Source organism: Medicago truncatula, chromosome 1 (assembly GCF_003473485.1).
Source record: "Medicago truncatula cultivar Jemalong A17 chromosome 1, MtrunA17r5.0-ANR, whole genome shotgun sequence".
In the NCBI taxonomy this organism is placed as follows: domain Eukaryota; kingdom Viridiplantae; phylum Streptophyta; class Magnoliopsida; order Fabales; family Fabaceae; genus Medicago; species Medicago truncatula.
In genome coordinates, this window is record NC_053042.1 from 22,124,972 (window position 1) to 22,139,223 (window position 14,252).

At 36.4% G+C, this 14,252-nt stretch overlaps 1 protein-coding gene and 1 long non-coding RNA gene across 3 annotated transcripts; one reads left to right on the top strand and one right to left on the bottom strand.

Moving 5' to 3' along the window:
- Window positions 1–3,162: 3,162 nt before the first annotated feature.
- Window positions 3,163–6,021, bottom strand: LOC25483379 (uncharacterized). Its single transcript, XR_003009417.2, has 4 exons — window positions 5,683–6,021; window positions 5,140–5,267; window positions 3,843–3,931; window positions 3,163–3,753 (listed from the first exon to the last, which is right to left on the bottom strand). It is a non-coding gene; the product is annotated as an uncharacterized lncRNA (long non-coding RNA).
- A 4,045-nt stretch (window positions 6,022–10,066) lies between these two features.
- On the top strand, window positions 10,067–13,975 carry LOC25483380 (uncharacterized). Of its 2 annotated transcripts, none has more exons than XM_039835173.1 (5): window positions 10,067–10,236; window positions 12,368–12,410; window positions 12,511–12,602; window positions 12,681–12,773; window positions 13,497–13,553. In XM_039835173.1, exons 1-5 carry the CDS (start codon window positions 10,162–10,164, stop codon window positions 13,536–13,538), a joined length of 345 nt encoding a protein of 114 aa, XP_039691107.1. In that variant the 5' UTR covers window positions 10,067–10,161; the 3' UTR covers window positions 13,539–13,553. The 2 variants fall into 2 exon arrangements, with proteins under 2 accessions (XP_039691107.1, XP_013467519.1); XM_013612065.3 differs by lacking the exon at window positions 13,497–13,553 and adding an exon at window positions 13,736–13,975 and having other exon boundaries at window positions 10,070–10,236.
- Window positions 13,976–14,252: the final 277 nt, after the last annotated feature.

Genomic DNA, 14,252 nt, shown 5'->3' on the forward strand with positions numbered 1-14,252 from the left:
ACAACAATTGAACATTTTAAATACTATTATTTGTCATCATCAAAAAGGGGGAGATTGTTGGAACAAAATTTATTTAGCAATAATAACCCTTAAGAGTTTTGATGATAACAAAGTATTAAAAATTGTCAATTGGATACGTTAATATTTGTTCAAGTGTACAGGACTATAGACAAAATTTGACATCTTAAATTGGTCTTGAAAGAACAAATAAAAAGCAAGTATATCAACAAAAAGGGAAGCTTTAAGCGTCTGAAGAAAACTGCTCCTGAAGTTTGAAATGCTCTTGAAGACAAAGTGCTTCTGAAATGATGACGTCATCAGAAGCAAGTTCATCAGAAGTTGTGTATCACCAGAAGTTGCAGTTCATCAGGAGATGGAACTTAAAGTTTTCAAAAGTTGTTTCAAGGAATCTAACTCACCTAGAAATTACAGAAGACTGGAAAAATATGGCAACAGCTATTCTGAAATGCATTGGATGCTTATTCTTCAAAGAGTGTTGACATAGTACGTTTGTACGAAGTGTACAACCACTAGTTCCACTACTCTGTTTTTGTCTCTGCTACAAGACAAGGATAACAGCTCTGCCTGCAACAATGTTTATTCACATTGGGAACGCATTTGAAATTGATCCTTCATAGGACAATAACCATATCAGGCAAAAGATCATTGGTGATAGATCAAAAGCTTCAAACGACTCTATTTTGAATGTGATGACATTTCAACGTCTCTTTCACACCTCTATATAAAGGAGTGAAGACTCAGAGTTACACAAGAACAATACTACGCATCAGCTTAGCTAAAACTCTGTTGAAATGGTTCTTCACTTCAAAGTTCACTTAGAATTTCTTAACAAAGATTAAATCTTAGGATTTCTAAAGTCTTTAGAGTTTGTATCTGATTTGTATTGTGAACACCATTGATCGTATATCAAGTGTTCAACCTCAAACAATTTTCTTTGTAATTCTGTTTGAATTAAGAAGTCTCTTGCAGTTGTGCTTGAGCAATAGAAGTCTCTTGATTGTGTTCAGGAGCATAGGAAGTCTCTTGCAGTTGTGCTTGAGCAATTTGAAGTCTCTTACTAAGTTTAGTAGTGAGCATTTGTAATCAGATATTACATAGTGAACTCCCCTTGAAAGTGCAAGGGGACATGACTGACTTCCGGTTTGTGGAAGGAACCTGTATAAATTACTTGTGTCCTTCTTCTCTCTTTCTCTCTGTTTTATCCGCTGTATTTAGTTCTGAACATCTCTTCAGAAGTAGAACTCGATCTGCTTCTGAACTGCATTTTTCAGTTAGGAGAAAAAGAAGAAAAAGCTAACACAATTCAACCCCTCCCCCCCCCCCCCCCCCCCCCCCCCCTTCCCTCTTGTGTTTTTCTCACCTTCACATGCCACTCACACCAAGATCTTCTATATTTAGTAACATTATAAAAAAAACATGCAGTTTGTTTACAACTAATTACCTTCACAGTAGACGACCTTTGCAGAATAGAACAAAAAAGGAAGAATACATTTTTGGGGTACAATTTTGATGCCGATTTCTCCAATTCGTGAAATTCTGTTCCAACACACGATCACCATGCATTGAAGAAAAATCAGCTTCAAGCTCCTTGAACCTTAAGTACTCTAGGCACTGATTGAAATGTTGTAAGAACTCAGCCAAATTATTGCGATTGTTTACAATTGTGCCTATTTTAGCATGTAATCCTTCACAGCGGGACGTTGTTCTAAATCCACCAAAAAACTTGCCACGTATATGTGTTGTCGACCACATATCCTTCTTTTTGTACAAATCTAAAAACCAAACATTATCCTGAACGCCACACTCTAATACCATTTCATTCCATTTTCTTTCAAAATCAACAATCTAACAATCAACCAGCATACATTTCTTAAACAACGACGTAAACCGTGGATTCTTAACATTGCTAGTAGCACTCCTTATAAGGTGCCACGCACACAATCTATGATGAGTTGAAGGAAAGACTTTTCCAATAGCCTTCCTCATTGACAGATCCCCATCAGTTATCACGGAGACCAGCATCTTCCCTTTCATTGCTTCTAAGAATGTTTCAAGCAACCATACATATGTTTCTTCAATCTCATTCGCAACAATGGCAGTAGAAAATACTGTAGTTTGGTTGTGATGATTTACTCCAGAAAAGACAACAACCGGACACAAATAACGATTCTTCTTATATGTTGCATCAAAAGCCAATACATCACCAAATAACTTATAGTCAATTTGAATTCTACCATCGCACCAGAATAAATGTTCCAATCGTCCTTCTTTATCAACTGTGTGTTTCAAGAACAATGTTGGATCACCAGACTTCAAGGAACGTAAATATGACAATGCAGCTCTTGAATCATTCCCTTTATTGCGTCTTTCTTTGTCAACTTCATTGTACATGTCTTGAACCGAAAATGTAACATGTTGAAAGCCTCCAGATTGACTAGCAAAAGAACCAAATATTTGAGAAGTTCTAATGCCAGACTTTCTAAAACTATTCATCAGAAGTATGTCGTCATCATCCATACCCCTATGGCCAGACTTTCTAAATTCTTGTTCAACAAAACTGTGGTTGTGCTCATTGTTAATATACCTAATATACCAATGTTGAGTATGCTTATCAATGTGCACAACACAGTTGTTAGCCAATATTTATAAAAGGGTATCATTTAATGTGGTCAAAAGAGTTGACCTTATGAAAAAGACTTGATCTTGCATTTCTATCGAAGTTGCGCTCCTTGGTAGAGAATCGAAGACGCGCGCCTCTGTTCGATGACCGAGGGGATTTCGAAGGCAGTTACTTTTACGGATAAGGTCAAGTGTTCAAATGGCTATATTCGATATTCAAATCGTATGGCTAGGATTAGGTAGTTTTTCTGCAGTTATAGTTTTTTCAAACTAGGTATTTATTCCCTATTTGTATAAATAGTAGTTTTTCTTAGGAAAAACTGTTCACAATTCAATCATACTAAAAACTTACGCTCAAACTATCCGTATGGAAGCGATAAACGAGTCACAAGTTGCAATGTATGAATATGTGTACCAACTTACATTCAGTCAATGCAATTTCAATACATTTCTTTAAATGCCTTTGCAATTTACTTGTTTATTTTGAGTAATTTATCTACTTTCATTTGCATCATACTTCGATTGGATTCAACTGGGTTGGATTCGATTGCCTTTTATTTATTCTTGCTTTTATCAAAGTTCTTCAAGAACAAATATCACATTTCTAAAAAGATAAATAAAGCAAAATATGCTCTTAAGATTTACTGGTTGATCTTGCAAGTAAACATCTTGAAACCAGTGATTGTTTACCAAATTTTAGTGTAAACAACAGTTCGCCTCACATCCACATCGTGTGTCCGCCCTAGCTTCATGCATACGAATTTTGTTATTATTAAACCTATCTACTCTAAACTCTTCTCTGTAGCAAACAAAATTATGTTGGACAACTTCATTTAATTTGTTCCTCCTAACCTTGCTTTTACGGGCAGAAAATCCATGCATTCTAGCATACCAATTGTAGAATGTAAATGCAACTTCTAGATTTGGAAATTGATAGTTCTTCATATCATCTTCAGTTAACATCTTGAAATTAATGTCACCCATATCTTCTAAACCATTTACATAAATCCCTGAAGTTCCTTCGCATCCGTTGTCCAAACCACGATGTCCATTACTTCCTTTGCATACGTTGTCATTTTTCATGAATCCTGGTCGGATTCCACAATTGAATCTCTGCAACAATAATTTTCTTTTGTCGTATACATGTTTGAAATGAGACTTTAACTATAAAATCAGTTCAAATCTCATACGCAACAACATACCTGATGTGCACTTCCACTATTGCTCATATAATGTTCTCTAGAATTGGCATTGGTATCCATTCCAACATACAACAACAACTAAGTTTAAACTGCAAAAGTAAATAGGATATGTCAAAAAAAGTAAACTACAAAGATTAAAAAAATGGATGAAGGAAAAAAACTATGGGAGGGCAGAAAACACGTGTTAGCTTGAAAGAATCCCAAACGATTTACCTGTCAATAAGTAGCAGTCTCAAAAACATCAAACAAAAAACAACAAAGGTACAACAATGTAGAAACCCATACAATGTATCTAAGGTACAACAATGGGAAATTCTTCAATAACGAATTTAATTCTAATCTTTTCAATGATACACTAACTATCGTAATTCCTAATTGCAAATTAAGCACCGATCACTATCAATATTTCCAACAAACAAATAAAAATTTGAGAACAAGTATGTAATACAATAGTCATTGGCGGAGCCATGTAGTGGCCAGGGGGTTCAACTGCACCTTCTCAACTATTCAAATTTACACCTATCTTACTATGTTTTTATTGTCTTGAACCCCCTCAAAATTAAGCCTTGCACCATATTGCATCGACTCTCTCCTCTCTCACTAGGAAAAAGTTGGCAAAGTTGTGTCTGTGCACATACTGTGACAGTAATGCAATGCAGACTGTCCAAAGTCTAAGTCAAAGTAGAAAATATCATTTTATATTATAAATTGATGATGGATTAGATTGGAATCAAATCAAAATACATGGGAATTGGATCTGGCTATAATAATGAACATGAATACATGATATCTATGGTTTCAAGGTCTATCTATCTATCTATCTATCTATCTATATATATATATATATGGTGACAACTAGGGTACCTATGGAAGAATGGTGGGTAATTTACCCCAACCAATACACATTAGCCACATAAGCACATTTTTAAGTGGTATCCATGAACTATCTTGACCCCACCAACAAATTGCTCATTTTCATTGGTTGGTGGGTAAATTACCCACCATACTTCAAAGGTAATCTAGAAAAAACTATATATATATATATATAGTAATTCAAGGTCTATATATTTGTAACGTATAACTGTGTAGGATTTTTTTTTTAAGAGAAAATGTATATGATATTTAGCATTGCGTTTTCAAATTTTAATTGATAAAATATTCTATAATGAAAAAAAATGTAATAGGTAGTAATTTTTCTTAAAACCTCAACTATAAATAACAAGATCTAAGGACCAAATGGAAAAAAATGTAAATAAAATAAAAAAATTACAACAGATCTAACGACCAAATTGATTACCTCTCCAGTTCACTCTCCAACAATGTCTTCAACGACACTTTCCCTTTCGAGCTTTGTCTTCTTAAGAACCTCAACTGATCACGGGTTCACCGAGTTGTTGAATTTGATAAGTTGGAAAACCTTGCTGCCTGCCAAATTGTGCCAATCACCAAAAGAGACATTAGAGGTAGATCACAGAAGTTGCATAAAACTATGTGACGGGGAACCATGAGATTCTAAGCGTATCTGATGAAAAACTAAGTTTCCCAATCTACCAAATCCTACACACCACCAACAAACTTGAACTGAACTACAAGAAGTTTGTAAGTACCACTTCCAGGAATTTCTAACGGAACAAGCATATCAACAGCAGAAATATATAAGCTCAATAAATATTAAAAACACATACAACAAGAATGTTCACATACAATAAGTTGTATGTAAACAACTCTTTATAGGCAATAGAAATCAACAATGTAAAATAGTAGATAAACTTAACGGGCTCACTAACTCGCTATTTTCCAACTGTATATCGCAATATATGATATCTTTATCAAAACTTACTGGCAATCCTAGACAATGTCGCATGCACAAAAACAAAACTAGTTTCCAGCAAGTGTGAATTCACAGCTAACCAAATCAATTGCGACTTTTAGAGTAATAACTTTAAATTGTTTCAGGATGATTGACGAACCAAGGTAATTGTTTTAGGATGGAATAATTTTGATCTATAAGTTTATGAGTTGAATAGAGGGGTGTGGGTGGTAAAGATTAAGATTATGTAGAAGAAGTGGCCATGAGATTGGGCGATCAACAGAGAGAGAGAGAGAGGAAGGAAGAAAACAGCAACGGACACAGAAAGAGGGGAGAACGCTTCTTCACTTGGGATTTTAGGCTTCCATTAATCACATGTACCACACATAAATTTATTATTGTTTTTTTCTATGTGAGACCATGAAGCAAAATAAATTGAAACAGGCTGTAGAAGGTAAAAACGCAGAGAGCACAGGTGCACCACTTTTTTAGGGGACTATAGTAGGGGCTGCCCATAAAGAAATAAATAAATAAATTGGAATTGATATGTTGTTGAAATCCAGGAGAAGAAAGACTAAAGAAGAAGAGAATTGTTGTTGACACATTTGGTTTGGCTGAGACACACGAGTAATTTACCTAAATGTCCTTCGACAATTAACTGCCGAAGTTTTAGAAAACCGACGGCAGTTAACGACCGAGGATTTCCTCGGCAGTTAACTGCCGATGCGAACTGAACATAAACAGAAGCAGAAACTCAGTTTTCTGAGTATTGTTCAATTTCTCAAAAGCTTTCCAAAACCAACCAACTTCTCCAATTTCGTTTTTTGAGCAAAATCAAGATCATCATCTCCATTTAATCACAAGTAAGTATCTTGACTCATTTTTAATCATAATGTTAGTTTGTGTAGGTTTTTTGTTTTTTAAAAAATGGTAGTTTTCATGTGGTTAGGGTTGATGTAGGAATTGAATTTTTGATGATTGCATGTAGTTTATAATTGAATGTAGTGGCTTTAATTGATGATTGAATGATGTTAGAGTATAATGTGGTTTTGAATGGTGGCAAAAGATCACATTTTGAGTATGTTTGATACTTTGCACACAAAGTGTTTGATAAAATGCCTCAATGACAATTTTATTGATTATTTAGTTAGTTTAGGTTATGGATATGATGTTGATTGTAATTCGAAAAAGTGTATATTGAATTAGGTTGAATATGGTTTTGATTTTTCAATGAAGATGAATGTTTATGTTTAGTTTAGGTTATGCTTAGGTTGAATGTGCATGATAATGCATTTGATTATTTATGTTTGAATGTGAATGATAGTGTGTATGATAATGTTTAAGTTCAATGTGTTTATTTGATAAAGTGGTTGCGATGACTTAGAGCCACCGGAGGGAGAGGCAAAGTGGCCACATCCCAAAGAGGGGTAGAGGTCTGAGGGTGGATGGTTCAGGGAGTTCACAGGAGGCTTCTCATGCTACACAACCTGAAGAGTCGCAGGTGGTTAATCCGAGCCATCAGGTGGAGTACCTGAATTATCAGGATCGGGTACACCACGATGTTACAGATGGTGGGTATGACCAGGATCATATACCACAACAGCAGCAAAATATAGCAGATGATGATGACATTGCAGCAGCTGCTGCCCCGGAGGTGTTACCTGTGGACCCTCCCTTTCCTGGAGGACCGGCAGACCTATCTTTGTTGCACTCTTATTCCAATCATGTGGCGTTGCCGCTTTGGTATAATTCAGATAACGTAAGTGTAATTTTTTTAAATGCTTTTTCTTTATGTTTAATTATTTTCTTTATATGTGTGTTTGTTTAATTATTATATCCACTTTTATATGTGTTTTTTTTAAATGCTTTTTCTTTATGTTTAATTATTTTCTTTATATGTGTGTTTGTTTAATTATTATATCCACTTTTAAATGTGTTTTTTTTAATTCTTTTCTTTATGTTTAATTGTTTTCTTTATATGTGTGTTTGTTTAAGTATTATATCCACTTTTATATGTGTTTTTTTTTTTAATTCTTTTCTTTATGTTTAATTATTTTCTTTATACGTGTGTTTCTTTAATTATTATATCCACTTTTATATGTGTTTTTTTTTTAATTCTTTTCTTTATGTTTAATTATTTTCTTTATATGTGTGTTTGTTTAAACTATGTTTATTTTTCTATTATTTCAGGTTCGTAAGCTCCGTGTGGTAAAACCGATTAATCATGAGGCTAAGATCTTGAGTCTCGGACGCCCAAACGGGAATCAGGATTGGTTTTGGGATCAGCTTAGGGAGAGCGGGTTACATGACTTGGTTTACCTAGGCTACGCCACTATGCCTCATGCCCTGCTGATGACTCTATACGAGAGGTGGCATCCCGAGACCAGCACCTTTCACATGCCCTTGGGGGAGATGACTGTGACCTTGGATGATGTCGCATGTCTGACGCATCTTCAGATTGAGGGGCAGATGTTGAGCCATGGGAAGAAGATGCCGAGACATGAGGGAGCGGCACTACTTATGAGGCACTTGGGTGTGTCACAATAGGAGGCGGACAAAATTTGTGGGCAGGAGTACAGTGGGTACATTAACTACCCGAGGCTGAGGGACTTATATACGAGGTACCTTCGTAGGGCCAACGTATTGGCTGATACGGAGGATCCAGAGGAGCTGGAGGAGCGGGAGAGGGGTAGGACTTATTGCGTGAGGTGTTACATTCTCTATTTGGTTGGATGCTTGTTATTTGGCGATAGAAGCAACAAACGCATCGAGTTGGTCTATGTGACGACCATGGAGGACGACTACGCAGGGATGCATAATTATTCTTGGGGAGGGATGACACTCGCATACCTATACAGCGAGTTAGCCGAGGCGTGTAGGCCTGGCGACAGAGCTCTGGGGGGAAGCGTGACACTGCGCACTGTAAGAAACTTATAAATGTGAACCTTAACTTTTATTTTTTTGTTATATTTTTTCGTGCGTAATAATTTATAAATGTGATTTGTTTGGTTTGTGCAGACATGGTTTTTGGCGCATTTTCCTTGCTTTTACAGTGTTGATCCCAACACTGACTACATGGAAAACTATCTGGTTGCAGCGAGGTGGAAACTTCAAAAGGGTCACAGAGAGGGGGTCACGTATCGGTCACTACTTGATCGTATACAGTTTGATGACGTATGCTGGAGGCCGTACGAAGAGCACAGGGAGATCTAGGATTTTGTGAAGGTTTTCTGGTATTCTGGCTGGATTATGTGCGGTGTTCGTAGGGTGTACCGTCACTTGCCCGAGAGGGTTTTGAGGCAGTAGAGCTGCCACCGCCTCACATTGTGCAGGCGTTCGTCGACTTCCGCACTCACACACTTAAGGTGGCCGATTGGGGTGAGCAAGCAGAAGAGCAGACAAGGCGGATGGCTATGTGCTATGGTACACTTGGGTGTCTCACCCTCAGATCTTGCCACCTCTTCCAGGAGTTCTTCCGAGGCCAGCAAATGAAGAGCAGATCATTGCACAGCAGTGGGAGCGGTATGAGGCGAGAAGCTTGCCTGACACCTATGACATGGTTTGTGGCGTTGTTGCCTACGCTGATGCGCAGTTAGGCCAGGAGGAGGTCATGAGCACGACCCCTCAGTAGTGGTTTCAGGCCATGAGCCATATGAGGGAGCAGATCGCGCTGATTTTGACCAGGAGGCGAGGCCAGAGGCCGAGGAGGAGGCACCATCAACAGGACCAGGACCAGGACCACGACCACGACCAGTAGTAGTATTTTGTTTTTTAGGACTTGTTTTTTAGTTTTGGTGTTTTCATGACATTGATTTGTATATTTGTACTTTGATGATATTACTTTTAATTTCATGGGATTTTTTACTTTGTTTAATGTATAAAATGTTGGTTTAATTATGTTGTGCATTTGCGCCAATATTTTTTTTGTGATTTGAATCGTTATGACGAATTTCAAACGTTTGTGTAATTTGAACCAAATGTCGATTTGATTTAATTATAGACAATTGTAAAAGATATTGTATTTTTCTTGTTTATGTTCGAGTTTCAATGTTGTATGAATTATTTTGCCTTTCGAAATTCTCTGCTTTACTTACAGATAAAAACTGGCCGAAAAATGGCTTGGAAATGTTTTAGAATCATACAGAGCTCACTGTCTTCATAATTTGTTTTCCTCGGCACTTAACTGCCGCCGGAATTCTAATTCCTTCGCAGTTAACTGCCGAGAAGCAAAAACGTAAATTAGTCGTGTGCCAGAACCTTATCAAATGTGGGAACAACAATTCTCAAACGAAAAAGGAAATAATATAGTGTAAAAGATAATACAATAACACCAATAAGGTGCTTAATCTGACCGTTCAAAAGATCTAATAAAATTAATCTACCGTGGACCATATGGACCAACTGGTCCATGGAAGAAGCCGTCGCCTAACTAACCTGGCTCAGTTTAGAGATTAGCATTGTAAAAGATTGAAAAACAGAGAGAAGAAGCAGAGGAATTTGTATCGAAGAATGGTCGAGTCTGTTAAAGTAAACGAGTTGGAAGTCACCTTAAAGCCTTTCTATCGAAGAGCTTCTGAAGCTGAGGTCACTACTCATTCTTTTATTATTTTATTTTTTATTTTTTTTCATTGCCGATTCAACCACTTTGTTCATATATATACCCTAATAATTAAACCATACAAACCCTTCATTTGTTCCAAACGTCATTACTACTCATGTTTATAATTTACCACTTTTCTGCTGCTTTTATGGACTCACTGTTGTTGGACTTGTTTTCTCTGTTCTCATTCCATTTCATAGCATCAAAATAACAAGAAAAATGTTTAGTTTAGTTTAGTGTACACCCCATGTGGGGGTGTATACACCTTAAAATGAAGAGAAAGAAATGAGTTAGTTTTTTGATAGATGTGGTAGGATTAGGAAGAGATATATAGATAAATTGAGGTGTTCGATGAGTGTATGAAAAAGTGGCCCCATACAGACGCTAACATGGACACTGATATGCCTGACACGGATAATAATTTGAAAAAAATGACATAATTCAGTGTAATCATAGGCGTCGTGTCGGTGACGTGTGTCCGACACCGAGACGCACCTAATCTGAGGAGTGTCCGTGTGTCATATAGTGGGGTGCTCCAAATATCATGTTCCACATAATAGTTGGAACTCAAATGAATAATGAGCTCCATCAATAGGACAGTAAAACTTGAGTTTGATTACTAGGTGGGATAATTCTTCGTCAGACTTTAACTACCTCCGGACTGAACTTCGGATTATCACGACCCTTTCTAACACAAAAAAAAAAAAAAAAAGCTTTTGATTGATGGCATGCATAGTCCAAAATAACCCCTTTCCCCCTTTTCCTCCTACTTCAACATTCCATCTATTTTTACTGTACACTATAATCAAGTTTGAGTATTATCAGGTATGATATTTGGTAAGTAATTCTTTTGGTGAAACAACCAATCCAACCAAGCTTATGTGAAACTGAGCTTTCTGTGACTCGCTCTAGGTTTTAGTGGATTTAAATCTATACTTAAGATCATTGTAAAGTTACAGAAAAAATTGTCCCTACACATTCTATTTCCTTTGCTTGTCTATGTTGATTACGGGGGACGACTCCCTTAATGAGATGGAAGCTGTTAAAAGATTTCTTCACTGAACCTTTGGAATAAAAGGTTTGGGTGGTGCAACTAGAATTGTTCGATACATAAAAGCTGCCCCTTCTCGGAGCCTTTTCTTGTCCAATAGGTCTTCCTGTCCCAACACTCAAACATCTGTCAGTGAATTTTGTGTTTTTCTATGATCTTCATTGATTTCTTGGCGTGATAAGAAGAAAAACAATGTGCCATATTCTTCCTTTGAAGCGGAATATCACACTATAGCCCCACCTGTGAACTCCAATGGTTCACCAACATTCGCCAGGAACTTGTTGTTCCCTTTACTTCACTTGTTGTTCTACTCTTGTGTTGCAACAGCCGTTCAGCTTGTCACATTGCCTCAAACTCAAGTTTTCTTGAGTGCACTTAACATTTTTTATTTTATTTGACTATTTGCCTAGTGGCCACACATACTGAAATGAATACACAAACCGGGGAGGGGGATATGTGGTGACTCTGGTTTGATATTAATATTTAGCGTCATATAGTCAGAGAAAAGCTTCAATCTCGGCGTTTTCATATCCTCCCAGCTTCCTCCTTTAACAAACTTGCAAATTTCTTTACAAAACACTGGGAGCCAGCACCATTTTCTTTGATACTATCCGAACTGGGCGTGTTAAACATACACTCTCCAACTTAAGGAGGGGTGTGTGTGTGTGCGCGCGTTAAGATCACTATTCAAGTTTGTTATGCGGTTAGTGATATTCTGTTATGAGCTGTTGTGACCGCTGGAGTTGGTTAATGAGTTAAACTCTTGTATATAAAGGCTTGTGCCTTCATTTCATGTAGCACAAAATTCATAATACAATAGTCCAGAATTCCTTTAGCGAGTGTGACATTGATATTCATCATCATTTTGTTGTCAATTAAAACGATTTTTGCAGCCTATGTCAATGTGAACTTGTTTCCTTTTGCCTCAAATACTGAGTTACTTCATTATGGTGCTTAGTTAAAGCTCTCTTTCTCACTTTATTTTTGATGACTTTCGTTAAAGCATTTTGTATTTGTGAATTACTAAAGGATTTCTTACTATGAATTACCACTTAATATTTTAGGAACGCTTATCTAGACTTGAAGCTGCCATCAATAGTAGAAAAGGTATGTACTGAGGTACACAGCACAAAGCAATAGTCTTTTCAAATTGAAGTTGGTTCTTGATACTATGGGCCTAAATTATGTGTCTTTGAAACTTTTTCAGATACCGAGAGTGGGGAACAATTGAAAGTGGTTAATGATCTACAGTCAAAGCTAGAAGTTGCGAATGCTGAGTTAATTTCAGAAAAACGGAAGGTTATACTCACTTACAACTTCTATACATTTAATTTTTTGCAACGGGTTGTATCCTTTTACCAATGATTTGATTTTCAGGCTCAGGTGCTTGCTGCAGAAAATGAAAAACTTCAATACCGTATAATTCATCTTCTGCGATCACTCAAGAATGCTGATCTGAAATTAGAGCAAGTTAGTATTTCTGGTTTTCCTTTCAATTCTCAAAATATATTTTGATTAATTTGTAAAAAGCTTGCATAGTTAGTATGCGTTATCAGAGCAGGCAGGAGTCTGGAAAGTCTCTGAAAAATGGATTTATAAATTTGTTGTCATAGAGTAACTCGGATGAAATTCTGTATATACCCAAATTAGACAAATGAATTGTTTTGGGTGCACTTTTGGTGAAAAATAAGCTTCATCTTAATTTGTTGCTTTAATTCCATAATAGGCATTCTATCTGTTTATAGAAGAAATTATAAAATTAAAGACATGTAGAAATTTTAGACAGGAATGATGTAATAATGAATGGCTTTACAAAATCAGCCCTGCAAATAAAGTTAATTTTATGTTGTACCACATTTTAAAAAAGATTAAAGTGCAGTATTCACCCCTTAAGTTTTTAAAAGTTGCGATTTTGGCCCCCTTATGAAAAAAAATGACAAAAGTGACCCCCTATGTTTAGGGAAATATGCTCTTTTGACCCCCTAACATAAGGGAAATATGATCTTTTGACCCCTTTTTTGGGACACGTGGCGTTTTCTCAGCAGTTTTGGGACGAAAGGGGCCATAATTGTAATTTTTTTTAATAGGGGGCCAAAATCGCAACATTTTAAAATTTAGGGGTCGAAAAGTGCAGTTTATCCTTTTAAAAAAGGTATTCGTAAACAAGGTCTGATAGCTCTTATTATCAAACAGAAACTAATATGGTCTCACAAGCACAACCAGTTTTCCATGTAAGATTTAAATGTAAGTTTGGATTCCCTGTATTTGTTTACCAGCTTTGAGTTTAGGCTAGTTGAATAGTTATCCAAGATGGTTTTGTGAGAATGTATGAACTTGTTGTGCCCTTTTTTGGAGGACACGTTTTAAAACTGTGCTGTTATGTGAAATGTGACTCATGGCTAAATTGTTGTTATTTCATTTCTTGACCACAGGTCAAAGCACAGGAACAGCTAGAGAGCTTGAAATTGCGAGATTCTTAAACTTCTGATCTCAAATAGGCTACTGCTCGTTTGTATTTTTTATTTTTTTTTGGTTTAAGTATACTATGTGTTCTTGATGATACTGAATATGTTTGGCCTTGCTGGTTTTAGCAATATAGAATTCAGATTTTTTGATTGCCTTGTAAATTACTTAAATTGCAATGCTCGATCGATATTTTTATTTTTTTTCAAGAAGTCAAGAGACAATATATTAAAATCAACCTCCCTTTGCAACACAAGGAGTGCCACAAAGGGATTAAAAAAGATTACAAACAGACCAAAAACTTGTCTGCATTTGTCAAGTTTGTTGATATCGTAGCTTCACCTTTCAATGTTTTCGCGCACTTCTGTTGTGCCAAACTGATTACATCATTATCTTCCACAACTCAAAATCATTTCTTCCATCAAACTTCTCGATGTTTCATTTTGAACCCAAGGTGCTCAAAAATTACCCATTCACCGCACATTG

Bases quoted from the DNA above. Each gene is read 5' to 3' on its own strand.
- LOC25483380 (XM_013612065.3), top strand. From the start codon at position 10,162: ATGGTCGAGTCTGTTAAAGTAAACGAGTTGGAAGTCACCTTAAAGCCT. The intron at 10,237-12,367 runs GTCACTACTCAT...TTAATATTTTAG, and splicing joins GAAGAGCTTCTGAAGCTGAG to GAACGCTTATCTAGACTTGA. The intron at 12,603-12,680 runs GTTATACTCACT...TTTGATTTTCAG, and splicing joins TAATTTCAGAAAAACGGAAG to GCTCAGGTGCTTGCTGCAGA.